We start from the raw sequence: 22,216 nt of genomic DNA, 5'->3' as shown, positions 1-22,216 counted from the left end.
TTGGGAACCCCCCCCAGTAAAGGACTGCCCAGGCAAGAGCTGCTGCTTCCTCAGGGTTTTATTGACTGCACAGGGGGCTGCAGGGGGGGCGTGGCTTTGTCAGCCCATGGAACACACAGGGTCTCACAAGGGGAGTGTCCTTGGCATGGCTTGGCCTGTGTTGACTCACGTTGGCCAAGGTTGTCTTGGCTTGGGCTGGGTTGGCATGTGTTCGCCCCTGATGGTGGGTCTTGGCCAATGTTGACTTATGGTGACTTGTCTTGGCCCACGTTGACTCACAGTGACCCATACTGGCACATCTTGACCCACACTGGCTCACGTTGATCTGCGTTGCCTGACATTGATCCACGTTGACTTGCATTGACCCATGTTGACCGACACTGACTGGTGTTGACCCGCATTGCCTCACTGCAACTCCCATTGCCTGGCCTCGCCTGCCGCTCCCCAGTGTCGCCCCTGCTGCCCCGCTCCGCGCTGCCGCTCACTTGCAGGTGCAGTAATACCCCCGGATGGCATCGTTCCAGTCTCCAAAGAGCCCCCGGCGCACCTCCTGCAGCCGTGGCACCGTACCGGTGCTGAAGCGTCGCGACTTGCCTTTCTTGGCCTTGCCCGACCACACGGTGAGCTCGCACTTGGTGCCCACCACTAGGGAGGAGACTCGGTCGGACCACCCACGGGGCATGTAGGGCACGTCGCTGTCCGGCGGCACCACCAGCACTTCCCCAGCGCAGCACTGGTCGTAGTAGGGGCTGTTGTCAGCGTAGAGCATGGCACACACACGGGTGCCATTGGCAGGGCGCAGGTCCGCAGCCGTGGGGCACTGGGCCTCCACCCCCCAGCCTAGCATGGCCACTGCAGCCACCAGCATCACCAGCAGCGCCGACGCCATCTCCGTCACCTCTCGGGCCGCACCGAGTCCCCCGCAGTTCGGTTATACCCGAGCCCAAGGCCAGAGGGTGGGGCCCACCTGGGAAGGGACCCAGGTGTGCTGTGGCTCCCTGGGAAGGGACACAGGTGTGTGAGGGGCACCAAGGTCTGCAGATAACCCCTCCCACCATGGGAAGGGACACAAGTGTGCAAGGACTTCCCCTTGGCTACATCCTCTGGAAGGGAGGGGCCGGGACCCCCCAAATCTGCAACTCCCCCCCGGGGGGGACACAGGGGTTGGCAATCCCCCAAATTGTGCTGCCCCCCCCCATAGGAGGGACCTAGGTGTTGAGGACCACCCCCAAAAGGGGCCTCAGGTGTTGGTGACTCCCCTGGCCCCCCCCAGTCTCGCCATGGCCTTGGGGAGTGGGAAGCAGCCAAGGCCGAGATGGGGCCCAGGTGCTCTCTATGCAAATGAGGGCATAATTACTGGGGGCTTTTGCTGGTGAGCTCCGCCCCCTATTTTTATATTCATGATCTCTGTCCTGGCCCTGCTGAGCTTCCCACGACGGTCCCCATGGCAACTGCAGGGGGCGGGGATTGATGCCTCATTAGCATAGTCCAGACCCGCCCACATTGCAGGGTTGAGGGAACAGATGGGGTGGGTGAAGCTCGAGGGAAGGGATCTCGTATGGGACTGAGACCCCCCACCCGTAGGAAATGAAACTCCATCCGGGAAGAGACCCCCCCCAAAAAGACAGAGGGGACCTCCCAGTCAGAGCCCAGCCCCAAACTAAGAGGGACCGAGCTCGTGCCCCAGCATCCCCCCCCATTCAAACTCGTGTTTCTGCCCCGGGGGGCCACAGGTTTTTAATGTAAAAACTCGTGTTAAACACTGCGGGGGAGCCCGAGGGGGGCGGCTGGTGGGGGAGGCGGCGTCTTGGGAAGGGGGGAAGATGGGGAGGAGCTGAGGCATTTGAGGGGGGGAAATGGGGCTGGGAGGGAAATGGGGGGCCTGGGAGGCCCCCCAGGGTTATCCAGACCAGCCAGATAGGAACCCCCGGGCCGAGTTGGGGGGGGCAGAGGCCACGGGAGAGGGACACACGGGAGGGTCCCCAGGCATCCGGGGGTGCCCCCCTTCCCCCCCTCCCCACGGGGGGGGGTTTTGAGAGGGGGCTGCGGGTCTCGTGTCATCTGTGCAGAGATGTCGGGGGCGTGTGCGGGGCCCCCCCGGCCCGGCCGAAGGCACCGCGGGGGGGGCGGGCCGGGCACGCACGTGGGGCGAGGAGGGGTACACAAATGTTGGGGCGCACACACAAGTCCCAAGTGCGCATCTTGGGGGGGGACAGGCGTGGGGCGGGGGGCACACGCAAGTCCCGGGCGAGTGTCCTGCTTTTGGAGGCGAGGGGGCACAGGTTTCCGGACACGCCACGCGCTTGTTGGGGCGCACGTGAGTCCCTGTCGGGGGGTGGTCCCTGTCGCGATCCCTATGCGTTTCACGGTGCCCGCACATGTCGGGGGACCCCACGCCAGTTTTTCGGGGGGAAGGGTTTGCATACAGGTACCGCCAGGGCGGGGGAGGGGACACCTGGGGGGCTCCCAATGGCACCTGGTAGCACCCACGGGGGATCCCAAATGGGTCCGGGGGGGCACCCGGGCGAGCTTTGGCGCTCCCAGGACGCCCCTCCAACAAAAGCCGCCGGGGCTGCGCTTGGTCGCCCGGCACTGCACGGGGGACCGCCGAAGAGGGGTCCCGGGGAGGGTCCGGGGGGGGTCCCACCGCCGCCCCCCCCCAGGAGGATCTCGGGGGGGGGTCCCAGTGGGTGCTGCCGAAGAGAGGTCCAGAGAGGGGGTCTGGGGGGCGGTATTCCCACCGTCCCCCCCTCACACGGTGCTCTCCAGCATCCAGTGGGTGCTGCCGAACGAGGGGCGCAGGGGGGGTCCCAGGGGGGTCCCCTCGGGCGCGTCCAGCCGCGGGAGGGACCCGTGGCGCCGCGGCCGCGCCCGCCGGGGGTAGCTGTGGCTGGGGAACAACGCCCGCGCCCCCCCCGCCGCGGGACCCCCGCCCGCGGGCGGGGGCATCGGGGGCAGCGGGGGCAGCTCGGGCGTCTCGGCGGGCCGAGGACCGCCGTTGGTCTGCGAGCAGACGCTGGTGAGCGCGGGCGGGGGACGCCGCGCCCCCGCCGCCTTCCAACGCGCCGTGAGGATGAGGATGAAGACGAGCACGGAGGCGGCGATGGCGGCGCCGATGACGATGATGACGGTCCCCCCCAAGAAGTGGGGCCGGGGGGGCGCGGCGCAGCCCGGGGGGGCGGCGGCCGTGGCGAACGAGACGCAGCCTAGCGGGCGAGGGGCGGCGGGGGGGTCGCCGACAACGCGCAGCGCGGACACGCAGAGCTCGTACAGGCGCCCTGGGGCCAAATCCCGCAGCACGAAGGTGCGGCTGGAGGGGGGCAACAACCTGGGGAAGGGGCGAGGGGGAGTCGTGGGGGGGGCGAGAGCCCAGCATCCCCCTCTCAGCCCCCCACAGGAAGCCGAAATCTCGCCCAGGCCCTTTCAAAGACACTTCAGAAACCCCCAGGATTCCCCCAAAGACTTCCACTATCCTCCTCCCCCAAACACCTCAAAGACTCCACAGAGACCCCCAGGACTCCCCTGAGCGTCCCTAGGACCTCCCCCGAGACCCCACCCCGACGCCCCCAGATATCCAGAATTCCCTTGATATCCCCCACATCCACTCAGAGCCACTCCAGAAGCCCCCAGTAGCTACCTGAACACCCCCCCCCTCCCCTGGAGACCTCCAGGACCCACAGACCCTTCCCAGACCCCCCTGAAGCCCCACAGGACCCCCCAAAACCCACCTGAGCTCCCCTGGAGCCCTCCAGACCGCCCTTGAACCCCACAGGACTCCCCAAGTCCCACTGGAACTTGCCCCAGACCCTTCCCAGGCCGCTCCCAAGCTCCCCAGCCCCTCGCGGATTCCCCATCGGCCCCCACCTGTAGACGAGGGCGTCGTCGGCCGAGCTGTTGTACTGGATCTGCACCATGCGCACGCCGGGCAAGTGGCGCTGCGGCAGCCACCGGATGCGCGCTGAGGACCCGGTCACCTCCGCCGCCACCACCCGCCGCTCCCCGGGCCCCCCCCAGGTGTCATTGCCGCCCGCCTGGGCCATATCTGAGGGGCCGGGCCCCGCCTCGGCAGCTCCGGCGTCACCATCCCCGTCCCGTCCCCGCGGCACCGGCAGCGGCACCACCACGACGTCGACGCGCGCCGCCGCCTCACCCGCGGCGTTGGCGGCCACGCAAGTGAAGCCTCCGTGGTCTCTCAGCGTGGCCACGCGGAGCTCCAGGGAGCCGTCGGCGCCCACAGAGCGCCGGGAGCCGTTCTGCACCACGCGCCCATCGGGGCCCAGCCAGTGCAGCGCGGGCGGGGGGTCCCCGACGGCGGCGCAGCCCAGGCGCAGCGGCTGCCCCTCAGTGACCGCAGGCGGGTGCGCTGCCGCGGCGGTGACGGCAGGGGCCCGGCAGGTCAGCTCCTCTTCGGGCACGGCGCCCAGCAGCCGCCCAGCCAGTGGCGCCGGCGTGGCGCAGGTCTCCAGGCGGCCCGGCTGAGCCACGCGGCGCAGCCACAGCAATTCGCAGTTGCAGTGCAGGGGGTTTCCCCCGGCCGCCAGTGCCGGCCCCGGCGGCCCCGGTACCGGCGGCAGCGCCCGTAGCCGGTTGGCCGTGAGGTCGAGCCTGGCCAGCCGCGGCAGCCGCGCCACGGCGCCAGCCGGCACCCGCTCCAGCAGGTTGTGGTCCAGCGTCAGCGTGGCCAGGCTGCCCATGGCAGCCACGGCGTCCCAGGGCAGCGCCGGGAGGTTGTTGTGCGACAGGTCCAGGTCTTCCACGGTGGCGGCGAAGGCGGCGAAGGCGGCGGCGTCGATGGCGGCCAGCTGGTTATTGGCCAGGATGAGGTGGCGCAGGCTGGCCAGCCCGCGGAGCTGCGGCCCGCTGAGCGCCGGTAACCGGTTGCCATCCAGGTGCAGCGCTCGCAGGGCACGCAGGTCGGCGAAGGCGCCGGGGGCGAGGCGGCGCAGGCCGTTCCGCGACAGCGTCAGGTGCACCAGGCTGCTCATGTTGGCGAAGTCAGCACGGCCCACGGCGCCGATGAAGTTGTCGGCCAGGCGCAGCTCTACGGCGCCGCGGTCCAGGCTGGGCGGCACGGCCAGCAGCCCCGTGCGGGCGCACAGCAGCGTCGGGCTGGGCGCGGCCGCGGGGCACAGGCAGCGCGGGGGACACCGCGGCGAAGGCGGTGACACCGGGACCCCCGCCCCGGACACGGCCCCCAGCACCACCAGCGGCACCAGCAGCTTCGCCATCCCCACGGCCGCGCCTGCGGGGGAGACAGGGGGTCACGGGGGGCGGTGGAGCCCAGCAGATCCCAGCAGATCCCAACAGGCCCCATGGTATCCCTCCAGAAGCTGCCACATCCCCTCGGATGCTATCAGACCCCACCAGATCCCATCAGATCTTCCCAGATCCCATCCCATCACCTGGGATCCCACTGAATGCTGTGAGATCCCACGTACCCCCAGGAAAACCCAGGAAATCCCATCAGATTGCATGATCCCACTTGTTCCACGAGATCCCAGATGGTACCATGATACCCCAAAAGATCCCATGATGCCATTTGTCCCAAGAGATCCTGTGAGATCCTCTCAGGTCATATCAGATCCCATCAGATCCTTTTTCTCCCACGAGATCCCACAGCACATCACAAGATCCTAGGAGATCCTAGTGGTCCCAGTGACATCCCAGTGAGATCCCAGTGATCCCAGTAAGCTCTCAGTGGTCCCAGTGACCCCAGTGGTCCAAGTGACCCCAATGATGCCATTACCTCCTCTCAGGGCTCCATGTTGGTCCTGTCTGGGCGTTGCCGCGGGGCCTGTGGGGACAGGGGACAGGCCATTACGGACCAGTACGGACCAGTATGGACCAGTAGAGAGTGCATATCCATCAGTATGGACCACTATAGATCTACATCCACCAGTACAAGCCAGTACAGACCAGTATAGACCAGTACAGATTCACATCCACCAGTATGGACCAGTATGGACTGGTCCAGCAGCACACACACCAGTGTGGCCCAGTATGGCCCAGTACAGTTCCACACACCCCAGTATAGCCAAGTATATCCCAGTCCAGCCCAGTTCAGCCCAGTCCAGCCCAGTATCCGCTGTGCACACCCCACAGCATCCATTCCAGGCTAACATGGCCCAGCACAGCCCAGTATGGCCCAGTATAGCCCAGTAGGAGCCAGTACAGAGACAATCCAGGCTGCATACCCCAGCAAGGACCAGTACAAACCAATACAGGCATGCAAGGACCAGTACAGCCCAGTATAAGCCAGTACAGCCCAGCACAGACCAGAATGGTCCAGCACAACCCAGTAAGCCCTAGCATGGCCCAGTATGGCCCAGTACAGCCCAACATGGCCCAGTATGGACCAGTATTGACCAGTACAGGAAAGCACAGTCCAGTACAGACCCAGTCCAGACCAGTATGGTCTAGCACCACCCAGTAAAGATTGGCATATCCCAGTATAGCCCAGTACACGCCAGCATGGCCCAGTATAGCCCAGTATGACCCAGTGCATGCCAGTATGGCCCAGTACACACACCAGCATGGCCCAGCACATCCCAGCACAGCCCAAGAGCCCAATGTGGCCCAGAACAGCCCAGTATGGCCCAGTACAGGACAGCACAGCCCAGTATGACCCAGTACATCTCAGTATAACCCAGCACAGCCCAGTACGGCCCAGTACATCCCAGTATAGCCTAGCATAGCCCAGTACAGACTGATAAAGACACAGCACAGCCCAGCAGAGTCCAGTATATCCCAGTACAGACCCAGCACATGCCGGTACATCCCACTGCATCCCAGTATGGCCCAGTGCAGGCCAATGCAGACCCAGTTCACCCCAGTACATCCCAGTACATTTCATCCCCCCCGGCGCCCCCCCCGCCGTGCGACCCCCAGCGGTACCTGGGGGGCTCAGCCCACGGACGCTCCCATCGCTGCTCCGGGGGGGAGGGGGTCGGGCCTCGCCCTACCGGGGGGGCATCGGGGGGGGCACAGGGAATGAGGGGGGAAATCGGGAATTGGGGCGGGGGGGGCACTGGGCCCGGCTGCACGGGGGATGGGGAGGGGCGATGGGGGGGCGATGTCGGGGATCACCGGGATATCGGGATGGGAGGCCCGCGACTGGGGGGGGCAGAGGGGACCGCGATGGGGCGGGGGGACAGCGGGATGCGGGGATGGGAACCGGGATGGAGACAGGGATGGAGGGAACGGGAGGCGGGGATGGATCTGGGATGTGGGGATGGATCCCGGGGATGCGGGGGAACGGATCCCGGCGGGGCGGGGATGGATCCGGGGGCGCGGGAGGGCCCCGGGAGCGGCTGCCGGGCTGGGGGTGCCGGGGGTCCCGGAGCAGCCCCGGACCCGCCGCCCCGGAGAGGCCCCGGAGAGGCCGCGGCCGCCGCTCGGAGCCGCAGAACCGGCGGGGCGGGGCCGGGCGGGGCCGGGGCGGGGCCGAGCGAGGCGGGGCCGCGGGCGGGAGCGCGGACACACGGATGGACCCAGGGATGGACACAGGGACACAGGGATGGACGCACGGACACACGGATGGACTCACAGGCACAGGGATGGACGCAGGAATGGAGTCACGGACACAGGAATGGACACACAGACCCATGGACGGACACACGGACAGAGGGATGGACCCAGGGACACATGGACGGACCCATGGATGGACACACGGATGGACCCACGGACACACAGACAGAGCCAGGGACACAAGGATGGACATATGGACAGAGCCAGAGATGGACACACGGCTGGATACACGGAAAAATCCAGGGACACACGGACAGACCCATGGACGGACACACGGACAGACCCATGGACGGACACATGGACAGACCCATGGACGGACACACGGGCAGACACATGGACGGACACACGGACACCCCGACACTTCAGACCCCCCAGTCCATGGGGCCCCTCCTTGTGTCTCCCAATTCTCTCCCAGCCCCTTTCCCCATCCCTCCAGCCCCACCCTGTCACCCCCCAGGCCCGTCCCACGGACACACGGAACCACCCACAGACAGATGGACAGACGGACGCACTGACACAAAGACACATGGACACATGGACACACAGACAGATGCACAGACACATGGACACACAGATACACAGACACACGGGTGGACACATGGACACAAGGGACACAGGGATGCACTGGAAACACATTCTGGGACATTACAGACACCAGGCCAGGGACACTGGAGACACTGTGACGAGCTGAGGACACGCTGGGGACAGGCTGGGGACACTGTGAGACCGTGGAGGGACACTGGGAACACCGAGAGGTCACTGGAGTGTAATGGGAGACACAGGGGGATAGTGTGATGCACTGGGATGGCACTGGGGGACACTGGGATGCCCTGGGGCAGGGACTGAGGTGGGACTGAGGGACACTGGGGGTCTCTGGGGCGGTACTGGGGGACACTAGGGGACACTGGGACACGCTGGTGGGGGGGTCCGTGGGGCTCCCAGGCCCCGCCCCCTCATGCCCCTCCCCCTCAGGCCCCGCCCCCTCAGGCCCCGCCCCGGCTAGGACAGCGCGCGCCGTGGGGGCGTGGCCAAGGGAAGAGCGTGGCCTCTTGATTGACTGTTGCTCGGCGGGGAGGGGCCAGAGCGAGGGGCGTGCCCAGCATCGCGCACCGAGGCCACGCCCCCAGTGCGCGCGCGCACCGGCGAGAGCCTTCCCCCCATTGGCCGTCGCGCGCGGTGGGTGGGGCCTCGAGGGGGCATCCGCGCAACTCCTCCCTCCCATTGGCCCATTGGCGGAGGCGCCGTGACGCAGGGACGCAGCGTGCGTGTCGTGCGCGCTGACGTTGCGCGGCGGCGGCGGCGGCGGCGGTGGTGAGTGAGGGGCGGCCGCGACCCCCGGGACCCCCTGGGTCCGCGCGGATCCCCACCGGCACCCCCGGGCCAGGACGCCCCGCGGCCCCGGGTCGCCCCCCGGGCTCCCTAGGCTTTCCTCGGCCCTTCCCCGGCCCGACCCCAGCGCCTGAAACCGGCCCCTGCCCCGTCGGGCCTGCGCCCCCTTCCCCCCCCGCCCCGCGCTGAAGGGAGAACGGGGAGAGGCGGAGGCCGGGGGTGGGGGCGTCCCGAGGGGCTGGAGGGGGCGGGGGAGGTCTGTCCCAGTGGGGAGAAACTGGGGGGTCGCTGAAATCGAGGGGGTTTCTTGTGTTTGAGGGGGATCCTTGTATTCGGGGGGAAGGGTCCCTAGTCCGTCTTGGGGGAGTCCCTGGTCCCTTTTGGAGGATCTCTGTCACCATGAGGGGTTCTTGTCCATTTTGAGATTGGCCCCTTGAGAGTGGACCCTGAACCCTTTTAGGGGTCACTTGTCCCGTGGTGGGCGGGAGTGTCCCTGTCCCTGAGGGAGGGTCCTTGTTCCTCATGGGGGTGAGGCCCTTTTGGGGGTCCCTGGTCCCTTTTGGGTGTCCCTGTGGGGAGTCCCTGGTCTCTGTCCCCGAAGGGGTCTCCATGTCACCACGAGGGGGATGTCTCTGTCCCCCATGGTTCCCCTATCCCTGAGGGGGGTCTCCCCATTTGGGGATCCTCTTGGGAAGTGCCGCCTCCTAACCCTCTCTCGTCTCTCTCCGCAGGACCCTCTGGACCCTCTCCCACGCTCCCAGCCCGGGGGGGCCCCTCGGCACCCCCCGCCGTCACCCCCCATGCGCTGTCCGGCCCGGGGGGGCCCCCCCACCACGTGAAGGGGGGGCAGGGCCGCCTCCCCTTTCCCCCCCACCCCCATTGTCCCCATCCCAGCCATGATGTTCCGGGACCAGGTGGGGATCGTGGCCGGCTGGTTCCGGGGCTGGAGCGAGTGCGAGCAGACAGTGGCACTGCTGGCGCTGCTCAAGCGCGTCACCCGCACCCAGGCCCGCTTCCTGCAGCTCTGCCTTGAGCACTCACTGGCCGACTGCCCCGACATCCACCTGCTCGAGGCCGAGGCCAACAGCGCCGGTGAGGGGACAGGGGGTCTGGGGAGGGCACCGAGGGGAGTTAGGAGGGTCCCCATGGGTGTTACAGATGGGTCTGAGGATCCTCGTGGGCTTTTGCAGGTTGTCTGGGAGGTTTTGAGCGGGTAGAGGGGAGATATGGGCATCCTTGAGGGGTTTTGGGAGTATTACAGGGGTCCATGGGAATACCTGTGTCTTCCCTGGGGTCTCACAGGTGGTCCCAGGGGTCCCCAGCTCCCGTCCCTGTGTGTCCCTTGTGCCGGTCTCAGTCAGTGGCTGTAGGAGCCCACCGAGGCCCGGTGGCTGTTGTGGCTGTGTGTGTGTTGCATGTCCCCTGTCTTATGTCCTAGCTGGCATTTCTCAGTGGCCTCAGGAGCCAGCCGAAGCTGCAGTGGCCCTGCTGACCATGCATGTGACCCCATCTGTCCCTCTGTCCCCAGCTGCCATCTCACAGTGGCCCCAAGAACCTGCCGAGGCCGCGGTGGCCCTGCTGCTGGCCCACCTGCCGCTGCTGCAGCCGGGCAACGCGGCAGCCAAGGCCGAGTACATGAAGCGGCTGCAGAAGGTCTTGGCCGACGCCATCGAGAGCAATCGCTGCGTGGAGGAGTCGCGGCAGCTGCTGTCCTATGCCCTCATCCACCCAGCCACCACGGCCGATGACCGCAGTGCGCTGGCCCTGTGGCTCGGCCACCTGGAGGAGCGCCTGGCCCCGCCTGGCCCTGCCCCGGCCGCGCCCCCCCAGCGCCAGCCCCCAGCCCACGAGTGGCCTCCTGAGCCCCCCGAGCCTGGGGGTGGTGGTGGGGGGACCACCACAGCAGGAGGGGGGGCTTGGGCAGAGCAGCACCCCCCAGGCACGGCCACAGCGCCCCGGGAGAATGGACACCCCCCGTTCCAGCCCCCCGGAGGTACCAGGAGAATGGGAGGATAATGGGAGGAAACGGGAAAAAGGGGAGAACTAGGGGAATGGGGATAAGAGTGGAGGTAAATGGGAGGACAGAGAGGGAGAATGGGGAAAATGGGGAGGGAAGCAGGGAAAAATGAGGGAGGAATTGGGGGGAAAAAGGGGGGGACAGGAGGAGAAAGGGAGAGAATGGGGGGAAAATGGAGGGAAGCAGCCTGGGGGGGGGACAAGGAGGGGCTGGTGAGGGTTAAATGAGGGGGAATGGGCTGGGATGGAGAAGGGAGGGGCCAGAGGGACCCTGGAGGTCAAGGGTGGGTGTTGGGAAAAGGGGTTAAGGGGTGCTGGGGGACATGTAGAGGGGGCTGGGGCGGTTTCCACCAACTGGGGAGGGACCTGGGTGGGTTCTACTATCTGGGCAGGACTCTGGGGCTTTGGGAGGGGTCCCACAGCCTGGGGGGGTCTCTGGTGCCCCCCCTGACCGTGTCCCCCTGTGTCCCCTGTAGCCGTGCCATGCCAGCTGCACCCCAGCCCCCTGAAGCGCTCCCTGGCTCTGGTGCCTGGCAGCCCCCAGCCCGGCCCGGGGGGTGACTGGGCAGGGTCGGGGGGAGCCGAGGACCCCCCCACAGCCTCCCGGGGTCCCCCCGCACCATTCGGGGACCACGCGCCGCTGTCCCCGCAGAGCAGCGTGGCCTCATCGGGCAGCGAGCACACCGAGGAGCCCGGCGGGCGCAACTCCTTCCAGGAGGATGGCAGCGGCATGAAGGGTGGGCAGAGGGCTCCAGCTGGGTCCTGGGGATTTTTTGAGGAGTGTTGTCACCTCACGGCCCTCCCATGTCACCCCCAGATGTACCCTCGTGGCTGAAGAGCCTGCGGCTGCACAAGTATGCAGCGCTGTTTGCGCAGATGAGCTACGAGGAGATGATGACGCTGACAGAGCACCACCTGGAGTCACAGGTGAGCCCCGCCCTCCCTGGGACTGCCACTGGGCTGGTGTGGGGTGGTCCCTAGCTTCTGCAGGCCTTGTGGAGGGGGTCCGTGATGTCCCCAGTGTCACCAGGGCTGGGGAGGACAGGTTCTCAGTGTCTCCAGCCTTCCTGGGGCATGTCCCCAGATTCCCCTCGAAGATTGTGACACCCCCCAGATGTGTGTGACACCCCTGTCCCCCATCCCCCCCCAGAACGTCACCAAGGGCGCCCGGCACAAGATTGCCCTGAGCATCCAAAAGCTGCGGGAGCGGCAGAGCGTCCTCAGGGCACTGGAGAAGGTCACTGGGGGCACTGGGAGGGACTGAGGGGCACTGGGAGGGACTGAGGGGCACTGGGAGGGCACTGAGCTGGTGGCGGGGGGTCCGCAGTATCCCGAGGGCTTCTGGAGGGTGTCCCTGATGTCCCCCGTCCTCCCCAGTGTCTCCAGGGCTGCTGTTGGGGGACTGTCCGCAGTGTCCAGGGATGACTCAGGGGTCTCTCCAGTGTCCCCAGGGCTGGGTGGTGGGGGGGTGGTTCCCAGTGTCCCCAGTCTTCCTGGGGGGTGGCCCCACTGACCCCAGGCCTGTGTCCCTGATGTCCCCTCCTGTGTCCCCCCCAGGACATCCTCGAGGGGGGCAACCTGTGGACGGCGCTGCAGGAGCTGCAGCAGATCCTGGTGACCCCCATCAAGGCCTTCCGGCCCCCCCCGGCCGCGCCCCCTCCCCCAGCCCCCCCCGACGGGGCCCCCCCAGACGCCTTCGCGCCTCCCCCGGCCCCCGTTCCCGATGCAGAGGCCCCTGCGGCCCCTGTCCCCGACGGGGACATCCCAGGGCAGTTCACACGCGTCATGGGCAAGGGTGAGCGGGGCGTCACATGTGGTGTGGGGGGAGTCCTGGGATCCCTCTGACCTCCCTTAGAGCGCAAAGGGCGGTGGGGGGTGGATTTGGGGGGGACGTCCCAGGGTTTTCTGGGTGGGTCCTAGAGTTCTAGAAGGGGTTCAGGGTTCTGGGGGTGGTCCCAAAGTTTTTAGGGGGGGGTCCCAGAGGTGTTTTGGGGGTGTCTCAGGGGTCCTGCCCCCCACTCCCCAGTGTGCACCCAGCTCCTGGGGCTGTCCCAGGGTTTTGGGGTGGGATTTGGGGGTTTTGGGGCCCCCCTCACCACCCCACAGTGTGCACCCATCTCCTGGGTGTTTCCCAGGGTTTTGGGGGGAGTCCCAGACCAGTTTGGAGGGTGGTTGGCTCCCCCTGACCCCCCCACAGTGTGCACCCAGCTCCTGGTGTCGCGGCCGGACGAGGAGAACATCACCAGTTACCTCCAGCTGCTTGAGAAGTGCCTGAGCCATGAGGTACCTTCGGGAGGGGGGGGTGGTCCCAGGGCTCCTGGGGGTCTCTGTCTTCCCCCTGACCCTGGGGAGCCCCCGGTGATCCTCCTGGCCCCTCCAGGCGTTCACGGAGACGCAGAAGAAGCGGCTCCAGTCCTGGAAGCAGCAGGTGCTGAAGCTGCTCCGCGCCTTCCCCAAGAAGGGGCCCCTGGATGGCCCCCCCGGATACCGGCCCCCCAAAAGGTACGTGGGGGGGCCCAGGAACCCCCCCATGCCACTGGACCCCCCTCAAAAAAAACATTTTGATCCCCAGTCTTGCAGTTCTGCCCCGAGTGGGATTTGGGGCCTGCCTGGGACTCCCCACAAAATGCAAAATTGCCCCTCGGAACCCAATTTTGGGGGGTCTGATCCCCTCCATGTGTTCTGTGCAATCCCCAGTTAGGAAGGGCTCAGGGGGTCACCCACACCCCAAGATCTGGGCAATTTGGGGATTTCTCTTTCTCCTTCCAAGTGTCTTTTTCATCTTCCAACCTAATTTGGGGATGGTCAAAGGGGTCTTTGCCCCCTTCAGCCCCTAATTTGGGGGGGATCAGGGGGGTGTCTCCCCACCTCACATCCCAGTTTCCCTTTCTCCACAGTTTCAGGGGGAATTTTACCATCTCCTGCCTCCGAGATCCCCCTGTCCTGGGGGAGTTCTTGGGGGATTTCTGGGGTCTTAGCCCCATTTGACACCCCCCAATTTTCCTTCCTCCCTCCAGCTGGGCCTTCGGCTCCAACTCTCTCCCCATAGCTGGCTCTGTGGGGGGGGGGCGGCGGGGAGGGGGCCGCCCCTTTGCGCTGCCCCCCCGGGCCCTGCCCCCCCCCGCCCGTCTGGGGCTGCTGGGACCCCCCGGGGGAGCCACGGCCCCCAGGCCACCCCTTGGAGCCCCCCCCTTGGGCACACAGGGACGGCAGGTGGGTCAGGGGAGGGCCTGGGGCGGGAGGATTTGGGGGGAGATGAGAATTTGGGGGGAATTTTGGGGAGGAGATACGAGGCAGAATTTTGGGGGGCAGATGAGGGTTTTGGGTGAGGATTTTGGGGAGGTTTGCAGGATTTGGGGGGCAGATGAGGATTTTGGGGAGGCTCTTGGGGAGCCTTTGGAGGAGGATATCAGGAGGGGCACATCTGCCTGTTCGCACCTGGTTTTATTTGGGTTGGGGGTCTTTCGCCTTTGTTGGGAGTCCCTTTCAGGGGGGCTCGCCCTGCCCTGGGGGTACTGCCCCCACCAACCCCCTTGTTGCCTCCCCAGAGCCTTTGGTTCGGGGCCGGAGGGGGCCCAGGAGGGTCCCCCGGGAGCCGTGGAGCTGTGCAGAGAACTCACTCCCTGCCCGTGCATAGCTCGGCCCTGCTCGCCTTCCCCCAGGGTAGGGGGGATGCTGAAATGGGTGGGGGGACCTCGGAAATGGGGAGGGGGGCCCAAAAATCAGGGGTGATGTCAGAAATGGGGGGAAGCCCAAAAAACAGAAGAAGCCCAAAAAATGGGGGAAACTTCATGTGTTGCTCTCTGGGTTGGAGAGGGAGGTTAAGGGGGTGGGGAGCACCCCATAATTGGTGAGGGGGGAATGGGGAGGGGGACCCCAAAAATGGGGAGGTGAACCTGAGAAGGGAGAGCCCCAAAACTGGGGAGAGAGACCCCCAAAACGGGCGGGAGTGGGGAGAACACACAACCCTGGGGATGGAGAACAAACTCCGGGAAGAACTGGGGGGCTCAGGATGGCAGGTGGGGGTTTGTTGAGTGGGGGTGGTTTTGGGGCCCCCCTGACCCTTTCCCTCCCCCCACAGAGTGCCCTCCCCCCGGGACGGACCTGGAGATCAACCCCACGCTGGAGTCGCTGTGTCTGAGCATGACCGAGCACGCCCTGGGGGGTACGGGGGGGGATGGAGACCCCCAGGGACTTGGTGGGGGGCGAGGCTGGGAGGGGCTGAAGGGGGTCAAGGGGAGGTTGGGGTGAGGGGGAAGGGCAGGAATTGGGAGGTAGGGCATGAGATGGGATGGGATGTGGGGGAGGAAGGGCAGGAATTTCGGGGTTGCCCTGACTCCCCTGCTTTCCCCCACAGACGGCACAGACAAAACTTCCACCATCTGATGGCGCCGCCGCCCCCACCCCAAATAGGGGGTGCACCTCCTTAACCATCCCCCTCCTGCCCGAAACCCCCCCGGGGGGGTCCCCAGAACAACTGGGGAGGGGGGACAAGCCCTCACTCCCACCCACCTCGGGGTTGTGGGGGGTCCCTGGTGAGGGAGGGGCCCCCCGGCCAATGACCTCACGAGGGGGTGGGGGGGGGCTATGACACTACAGGTGGGGCTTTTTTTTGGTGTGGGGGAGCAGTGGGGAGGTTGTTCCCCCATTTTTAAAAACCCCAGGATTTGGGAGTTTTGCGGATTTTATTTCTTTTCTTCGTTGGTTTTTTTTTTTTTGCTTCTTTATTATTATTATATTATTATTAATTATTTCTGTCCTGGCCCCTGGGGGGGGGACGGGGGACAACGACACCCACCCCAGATTTAGGTACAACACCGCCCCCCCCTCCCCGGGGTGGGGGTACCCCGGGCCCCCCCTCGGTACAGCCCCTCCCTCACCCCCCTCCCCTCCCTCCCCCCTTTGTAGCGCCGCGGCCCTGAAATAGAAAGACAAAAATCGTTATTTTAGATACATTTTATTATGAATCCTTTTGTTATGATATGGCTGGTAACCATTGACCTTATTAAACACAAAAACCGCCCCGAGATGCTGCTTTTTTGCCCCAAAATGGGGTCGAGGGGGAAATAGGGGTGGCATTTTGGGGGGTAAGGGGATCACCCCCTTCTCACTCGCTGGAGGATTCGGAGCCATCACTTGGACTTTCTTCTTCCTCTTCCTCCTCTTCCTCCTCCTCCTCCTCGCTGGGGGTGAGTTGGGGGCTGTGAGGAGCTGCCTTCCCCTCCTCACTGCCTTCTTCCTCTTCCTCCTCCTCCTCTTCCTCCTCCTCCTCCTCCTCCTCTTCCTCCTCGTCGTTGTCACTGCCGAAAATCTCCTCCTGGTCCCGGGCAGCCCGAGCGGCATCGCTGCCACCCCGGCGGCCCCCCCGGGTGCCTTCGGCCTCTTCCTCCTCCTCCTCCTCATCCTCACTGCGGGCAGAGCCCCCACCACGCTCCGAGCCCGAGCCGGAGCCTTCGGCCTCGTCCTCCTCACTCTCGCTGCCCTTCTCCCGCTCCTCATCTGCTTGGGGGAGTTTGGGGGGAGCCTCAGTGGTCTGAGACCCCCTCCCCCAAACGGGGGTGGGAATTTGGGGCAGGGAGGGATTTTGGGAGAGATGGGATTTTAGGGAGGAGGGGGCAAATGTGGGGATGATTTAGAGCAGGGGGATTTTGGAAGGGAGGCGGGGGGATTTTGGGTGGGAAATGACAGGATTTGGGGCCCCTCCCCAAACCTGATCCTGGCGTTTCCTTCTCTGCCTCCATCTCCTCCTCCTCCTCCTCCTCAGGCTCATGGTTCTCCAGCTGCGCCCGCCGGGCCTCCTGTGGAAGGAGGGTGGGTCAGGGGGGTTCCACGGATGTCCTGGAGGGGTCAAGGGGGTCGGGACATCTCCACAAATCCCACCTGGGCCTCGAGCTCCTTCTCATTCATGTCCCGGTGCTTGACCACCAGCACGGCATTGGTGCCTGACTGGACCCCGGCGCGCGCCCGGCGCTTGCTCAGCCGGACCCTGAGGGGAACAGGGGGTCAGGGACACCTGGGGCCACCCACAGATCCTCGGGGACACCCCCAAACCCCGAGGGACACCCTCAGAATCACGGTGACATCCCAAGACCCTCAGGGACATCCCCAGGGATGCCCCTAAAGCCCCACACACAGCCCCAGGGATCCCCTACAGAGCCTTGAGACATGCCCAGGAACATGCCTTGGACCCCAAAGGACCTCCCCAACACCCTCAGAGACCCCTCCCAGACCCTCAGGGGCATCCTCAAGACCCCAACACCACCCTAAGACCTCTCTGAACACCTAACCAGTGCCTCCAGTACTGACTGGAAAAAACTCTCGGTGACCCGAACAGTGACTTGGGGGTGCTCCCAGTCCCTCCCAGTGCCCCCCAGTCCTAACCTGGAGGGTCTCCCAGTGCCCCCCAGTCCCACCTGGTCTCCAGCTCATTGTAGTAGACGCCGTCGCCCTCCCGGAAGATGAAGAAATAATTCTCCTCGTAGCCCTTGCTAGCTTTGTTCTTCACGTTCCAATTGTACTCACGGGCGATCTTGTAGTCGTACCTGGGGGGGTCCACGGGGGGGAGGGTCAGGGAGAGGCCGGGGAGCTCCCCAAAAACTCCCCCAAATCCCAGTTTTCTCCCCCAGAACCTCCTGGAGCTTTGGGAGCATTGAGCTTGTTCTTTGCGAGGACTTGGGACTCCAGAACTCACCACAAAGCACCCCCAAAGTTCCCCCAGGGGCCATAGGGGACCCTCCAGTCACAGGGAAGCCCCGATCCCAAGCCCCCCAAAGCCGCACTTCCTCCCCAAATGCCCCCAGGATTTGTTGGATGTTCTTAATTTTCCAGTAAATTCCAGAACCTTAACAGAGCTTTAAACCTTCCTCCCCAACACTTTTTTTCAGCAATTCCTCAAAGTTATGAGCACTCTCCCAGGCTTTTGGGGCTTCCCTTACACATCTTCGGGGGCATAATCCACGTCCTCCTCCTGGTCCCGCTTCCGCTTCCGCAGCGTTTCCTCCACAGGCAGGAAATAGGCCACAAACTGGTTCCCCTCCTCATCCATCATCCCCCTGTGGGCATGGGGGTGTCAGGGTGGGGCCTGGAAGGCTTTGGGGTCCCCAGGAGGGTTTGGGATGCCTGGGACCTGATCATGGCCTGGGACATCATTTCCAGAGCTGCTGCTCCTGAAGTGTCCTTGGGCGCTGGATCCGAGTCGAAAATCACTTGGGCACAGGGGTTGATCCACATCTGGTGAGCAGAAAATGAGGAAAAAATGCGGGTTTGGGAGGTGGGGGAAAATGTGGGGGGAAGAGGGATGAGGGCAGGTGGGGGAAAAACTGGAGTTTGGGGGAAAGAAGGGAAAAGGGAGTAGGGGGTCCCCAAATGGCTCCCCCTGAAGTTGTCCCCCCCTCACCTTGAAGTCAGGGAACACAGGCATCACCTCCAGGGGGGTCACCCGGGGCTTGCTGTAGTGCTGCGTGATCTGGGGGAGAGAAAAGGGAGCTCAGGGACCCCCAGGGACTCCCCTAAACTGCCCAGAATCAGTCCCAGACAAACAGCCTCAGCGACACTCAAAACTCCCCATAAACTCAGCGCCCAGACACACCCCAACGCCCCCCTCCCAACGCCCCGCAAAACCCCAAACCCCCAACCGCTTTCTGGGCGTCCTCAAAGGTTTTCTCGATGGCTGCGATTTGACTGTCCCTGTCCTTATAGATCTCTTCCTCTGTGAACTGCTGCTTCACCGACACCCCGATCCTGCCAAACAACCCCAGTATCACCCCAGAATCACCCCAAATCCCTCCAAAACCACCTTCAAAATCACCTCAAAGCCACCCAACACCCACCCACAAAATCATTCCCAAAACCACCCTGAAACCCAAGACCCACCCCAAAAACAGTCCCAAAACCACCCTGAAACCCCAGAACCATCCCAAACCACACCCCAAAATCACCCCCAAACACTAAAAAAATACTCCAAAATCAGCCCCCCAAACCCCTCAAACCACACCCCAAATCACCCCCAAGTCACCCTCAAACCACCCCCAAACCCTCTCCAGTGGTGACCCAAACCCCCCAAAAACCCCAAACCACTCACTTGACCTCAGGTTTCTCGTTGGACACCCCATAACGGTTGAACTCGGTGGAGATGTACTCAGTTTTGCGCATCCAGGGCACCACCTTGGCATGCTGCTGTGACCTGGGGTGACCCCACAGGGTTTGGGGACCCCCTTGAGGCATCTGAGGGGTGAGGGGAAGCCCCCAGGTGGGGTTTGAGGTGCCCCACTTGGGGTTTTACCTCTTGGAACTCGTGGGGGCCTGGATCTCTTCCTCCAGCAGCTTCTCGTCTGCAGGGTCCAGCAGCACTGGAGGAAAACGGGGGGTTAAATCCACCCAAACTTGGGGTCACCCCACAAGATTTGGGGTCAGCCCACAGAATTTGAGAGGTTCTCTGTGATTTGGGGGGGTCACGGTTGACTTGGAGAAGCCCCAGACCTGGAGAACTCCAAAAACTGTCCTCCCCAGGGAACCACCCCAAGTTTGGGGGAGATTTGGGGGGTCTTTGGGGTGATTTTGGGGGTGGTTCTGGCATGATTTTGAGAGTGATTTTGAGGGACATTTAGGGGGCAATTTTGGGGTGATTTGGGGGTGGTTTTGAGGTAATTCTGGAGAGGTTTGGGGATAATTCTGAGAGTGTTTTTGGGGTGATTTTGGGGTTCCCATCCCGCACACACCCCCGGGGTCGATCCGATAGGTGTCAGGGTTGATGAGGTCGATGGTGACGCCCAGGTCTGGTTCCGTCAGCAGGTCATGCTTGTGCTGCTTCTCCAGGGACGTGGCTTTGTACTGCACGAACCTGGGGGGCCAAAACCGCCCCAAAAGCCACCAAAATCAGCCCCCAAACCACCCCAAAATCAACCGCAAAAACACTCCCAAATCAGCCCCAGAACCACCCCAAGAACAGCCTCAAATCCACCCTGAAATCGCCCCCAAACCCCTCACCAAATCCTCCCTCTGACCAGCGACCCCTCAGGGCTCCCCCCCGTAATTTCGGGGACACCTCCCGCCATTTGGGGCCCCCCAGACCTGCTCTGGTCGAAAGGGTACGTGATGAACTTGGGGTCGAAGGGGATGTCAGGGAGGCTGTTGCAGAACTTGACCCTGCAAACGACTCCAGACCTGCGGAAAAGTCGCGGGTGGGGAAAAGTCGAGGATGGGGAAAAGTCTCCCCACACACCACACCGCGGGGGGTGTCCCAAAAACCCTAATTTACCCCCAAAAATAGGGGCGGGCACCCCCCGAAAGCCTCCCCCCCACCCCACCCCACTCACCTCTCGGGGAGCGTCCGGTGCGAGCTGGGCCTGCGGGGAGGGGGGGCGCGTCATTACGTCACCGGGGACCCCCGAACGCTTTCGTGACGTCACGGGAGGACCCCGTTCTTTGCCCCCCCACCGCCTCCCGCCGCGGGGTGACGCCACGGGGAATCCCCCCATCCCACCCCGCGAGCGCGCCCCCCGCTCGGCGCGACGCGTTGTGACGTCACGGCGGTGACGTCACGGCCGTTACCGGTGCCCCGGCTCGTCGCGCTGCGCCTGCGTCTGGATGGTGGGCGCCATGGCGCGCGGCTGCCCTGCTTCCGCGCGGCACCTCCCACTGCGTCACTTCTGCTGCGCGCCGGAAGTCACGGGAAACATGGCGGCGCCGCCGCCACCGCCTCCCGCCGGGCCGGGCCCAGGGCCTCCCTCAGCGCCCGCGGGCCCGGGACCGGCAGCGGGTCCCGGAGCGGGGCCGGGGCCTCCCCCCGGGGCCGCGCAGGGCCCCGCGCTGCCCGCTCAGGCAGCGGCAGCGCAGGCGCAGGACTTTGATCCCGTGCAGCGCTTCCGGCTGCTGCTGCCGCAGCTGAAGGAGAGCCTGCAGGTGGGCGTGGCTTGCCGCCGGGGAGGGGCGGGGCCTACCGCGCTGTCTGTCTCGGAAAGTGGGCGTGGTTTGGCGTTGGGAATGGGCGTGGCCTGTGGGAAGGGGCGTGTCTTGGCGGGGGGCGGGGTTGGCGCGGAATTTTGGGGATCCCTGAGACTGGGAGCGGGAGGGTCTGGGGGTCCGTGTGTCCTGGGGTGGGGGAGGCCTCAGGGTGTCCCCATCTCCCTGTCCCAGTCGTTCCCCACTGCTGGGGCGGCTGCGGGTCCCTCTCCGTGTCCCCCTGACCCGCCTGTCCTGCAGACCCTGATGAAAGTGGCGGCTCAGAACCTGGTGCAGAACTCCAGCATCGACAACGGGCAGTGAGTGACCTTCCCAGTACCCCCTGTCCCTCCCAGTGTCCCCCAGTCCTCCAGTCTCACCAGTTCCCTGCAGGAAGAGTGCAGATGGAGCCCTGCAGCGCTTCGACAAGAGCCTGGAAGAGTTCTACGCCCTGTGTGACCAGCTGGAGCTGTGCCTGGTGAGAAAGCCCCAAAAAATAATCCCCAGCCCCCCCAAAGCCTCCCCAAAACCCCATGTGTAACCAGCTGGAGCTGTGCCTAGCATGAGACACCCAAACCCCCCAAAGTAACCCCCAAACCCCTCCAAATTCACCCAAAACCCCCTCTCAGCCTTTCAAAACACACCCAAATTCCCCCCAAAACCCCCCATATCCCCTCAAAACTTTCCCAAATTCTCTCAAGTCCTCCCCAACTCCCCCCCACAAAGTGACATCCCCGTGTCCCCCACAGCGCCTGGCCCACGAGTGCCTCTCGCAGAGCTTTGACAGTGCCAAGCATGCCCCAGCTCTGGTCCCTGCAGCCCCCAAGGGCGAGGGGGGTCCCGGGGGGGAGACCCTGCCCTACACCCAGTACCTGCCCCTGATCAAGGCGCAGATCGCGGGCGCCAAGGACATCCACAATGCTTTGCTCGAGGGCACCAACAAGATCACGGGCAAGCTGCCCCCCCCGGGGGGACCCTGATGGCGTTTGGGGGCGCAAGACCCCCGGGGGGCTGCACAAAATGCTCCTGGGGGGTCGGGGGTTGGTTCAGCGGAGAGGGTTGGGGTGCGGGTGGTGGGAGAACGGGGATTGAGCCAGGGATGGGGGTGATTTTGGGATCTGATCCCCCTTTTCTGGTGGGAGGAAAGGGAGGGGTTTGGTTTGGGGGGGTTCTGGGGGGTCTTGGGACCCCAAATTCCTTTCCAGGGGGAATGGAGGGAGATCCAGGGTGTTCCTGGGGACTGAGACTAGTCCCAGCAGGGCATTTTGGGGATGACCCCGCTGAAGCGAGGGGGATCTTTGGGGAGGGGATGGGGGGTTCTGGATTCACAATTTTTGGGATAAAACGTTTGATTTGTGTTAAATAAATCAGTGTTTTGTGATACCATCTCTTCGCCTGTTCTGTG

The 22,216-nt window shown here is 64.6% G+C and overlaps 5 protein-coding genes across 8 annotated transcripts; 2 read left to right on the top strand and 3 right to left on the bottom strand.

The window, feature by feature from the left end:
* Positions 1 to 40: 40 nt before the first annotated feature.
* Positions 41 to 1,571, bottom strand: SYCN (syncollin). The gene has a single exon (XM_085044148.1). The coding sequence runs from the start codon at positions 887 to 889 to the stop codon at positions 482 to 484; it is 408 nt and encodes a 135-aa protein (XP_084900274.1). The 5' UTR covers positions 890 to 1,571; the 3' UTR covers positions 41 to 481.
* Positions 1,572 to 1,711: 140 nt separating this feature from the next.
* On the bottom strand, positions 1,712 to 6,981 carry LRFN1 (leucine rich repeat and fibronectin type III domain containing 1). Its single transcript, XM_085044114.1, has 4 exons — positions 6,895 to 6,981; positions 5,747 to 5,794; positions 3,865 to 5,242; positions 1,712 to 3,328 (listed from the first exon to the last, which is right to left on the bottom strand). The coding sequence occupies exons 3-4, from the start codon at positions 5,226 to 5,228 to the stop codon at positions 2,752 to 2,754; spliced, it is 1,941 nt and encodes a 646-aa protein (XP_084900240.1). The 5' UTR covers positions 5,229 to 5,242; positions 5,747 to 5,794; positions 6,895 to 6,981; the 3' UTR covers positions 1,712 to 2,751.
* Positions 6,982 to 8,785: 1,804 nt separating this feature from the next.
* SAMD4B (sterile alpha motif domain containing 4B) lies at positions 8,786 to 15,894 on the top strand. Of its 4 annotated transcripts, none has more exons than XM_085044069.1 (13): positions 8,794 to 8,838; positions 9,588 to 9,948; positions 10,385 to 10,849; positions 11,349 to 11,609; positions 11,690 to 11,799; positions 12,023 to 12,109; positions 12,430 to 12,667; positions 13,070 to 13,155; positions 13,253 to 13,374; positions 13,890 to 14,085; positions 14,421 to 14,535; positions 14,954 to 15,037; positions 15,230 to 15,894. In XM_085044069.1, the coding sequence occupies exons 2-13, from the start codon at positions 9,753 to 9,755 to the stop codon at positions 15,256 to 15,258; spliced, it is 1,989 nt and encodes a 662-aa protein (XP_084900195.1). In that variant the 5' UTR covers positions 8,794 to 8,838; positions 9,588 to 9,752; the 3' UTR covers positions 15,259 to 15,894. The 4 variants fall into 4 exon arrangements, with proteins under 4 accessions (XP_084900197.1, XP_084900198.1, XP_084900195.1 ...); XM_085044070.1 differs by having other exon boundaries at positions 8,817 to 8,835; XM_085044071.1 differs by lacking the exon at positions 12,023 to 12,109 and having other exon boundaries at positions 8,786 to 8,838.
* PAF1 (PAF1 component of Paf1/RNA polymerase II complex) lies at positions 15,814 to 20,560 on the bottom strand. Its single transcript, XM_085044073.1, has 14 exons — positions 20,422 to 20,560; positions 20,187 to 20,216; positions 19,942 to 20,034; positions 19,590 to 19,711; positions 19,154 to 19,220; positions 18,953 to 19,054; positions 18,507 to 18,612; positions 18,269 to 18,337; positions 17,999 to 18,102; positions 17,808 to 17,924; positions 17,286 to 17,414; positions 16,753 to 16,858; positions 16,583 to 16,670; positions 15,814 to 16,371 (listed from the first exon to the last, which is right to left on the bottom strand). Exons 1-14 carry the CDS (start codon positions 20,469 to 20,471, stop codon positions 15,980 to 15,982), a joined length of 1,575 nt encoding a protein of 524 aa, XP_084900199.1. The 5' UTR covers positions 20,472 to 20,560; the 3' UTR covers positions 15,814 to 15,979.
* On the top strand, positions 20,458 to 22,192 carry MED29 (mediator complex subunit 29). The gene is made up of 4 exons (XM_085044074.1): positions 20,458 to 20,772; positions 21,073 to 21,131; positions 21,205 to 21,289; positions 21,561 to 22,192. Exons 1-4 carry the CDS (start codon positions 20,458 to 20,460, stop codon positions 21,789 to 21,791), a joined length of 690 nt encoding a protein of 229 aa, XP_084900200.1. The 3' UTR covers positions 21,792 to 22,192.
* Positions 22,193 to 22,216: the final 24 nt, after the last annotated feature.

Source organism: Lichenostomus cassidix, unplaced genomic scaffold (assembly GCF_008360975.1).
Source record: "Lichenostomus cassidix isolate B80296 unplaced genomic scaffold, HeHo_3.0 HiC_scaffold_35, whole genome shotgun sequence".
Lineage (NCBI taxonomy): Eukaryota > Metazoa > Chordata > Aves > Passeriformes > Meliphagidae > Lichenostomus > Lichenostomus cassidix.
Note: the sequence above shows the minus strand (reverse complement) of the source record. Positions and strands in the feature narration are given on the sequence as shown.

Bases quoted from the DNA above. Each gene is read 5' to 3' on its own strand.
- LRFN1 (XM_085044114.1), bottom strand. From the start codon at position 5,228: ATGGCGAAGCTGCTGGTGCCGCTGGTGGTGCTGGGGGCCGTGTCCGGG. The intron at 3,329-3,864 runs GTGGGGGCCGAT...CCCCTTCCCCAG, and splicing joins GACGACGCCCTCGTCTACAG to GTTGTTGCCCCCCTCCAGCC.
- SAMD4B (XM_085044069.1), top strand. From the start codon at position 9,753: ATGATGTTCCGGGACCAGGTGGGGATCGTGGCCGGCTGGTTCCGGGGC. The intron at 13,375-13,889 runs GTACGTGGGGGG...TCCTCCCTCCAG, and splicing joins GGATACCGGCCCCCCAAAAG to CTGGGCCTTCGGCTCCAACT. The intron at 14,536-14,953 runs GTAGGGGGGATG...CTCCCCCCACAG, and splicing joins CCTGCTCGCCTTCCCCCAGG to AGTGCCCTCCCCCCGGGACG.
- PAF1 (XM_085044073.1), bottom strand. From the start codon at position 20,471: ATGGCGCCCACCATCCAGACGCAGGCGCAGCGCGACGAGCCGGGGCAC. The intron at 19,221-19,589 runs GTGTGTGCGGGA...GTTTTCCTCCAG, and splicing joins CTATCGGATCGACCCCGGGG to TGCTGCTGGACCCTGCAGAC. The intron at 16,671-16,752 runs GTGGGATTTGTG...CTCCTTCCACAG, and splicing joins AGAAGGAGCTCGAGGCCCAG to GAGGCCCGGCGGGCGCAGCT.
- SYCN (XM_085044148.1), bottom strand. From the start codon at position 889: ATGGCGTCGGCGCTGCTGGTGATGCTGGTGGCTGCAGTGGCCATGCTA.
- MED29 (XM_085044074.1), top strand. From the start codon at position 20,458: ATGGTGGGCGCCATGGCGCGCGGCTGCCCTGCTTCCGCGCGGCACCTC. The intron at 20,773-21,072 runs GTGGGCGTGGCT...CCTGTCCTGCAG, and splicing joins AGCTGAAGGAGAGCCTGCAG to ACCCTGATGAAAGTGGCGGC. The intron at 21,132-21,204 runs GTGAGTGACCTT...AGTTCCCTGCAG, and splicing joins TCCAGCATCGACAACGGGCA to GAAGAGTGCAGATGGAGCCC.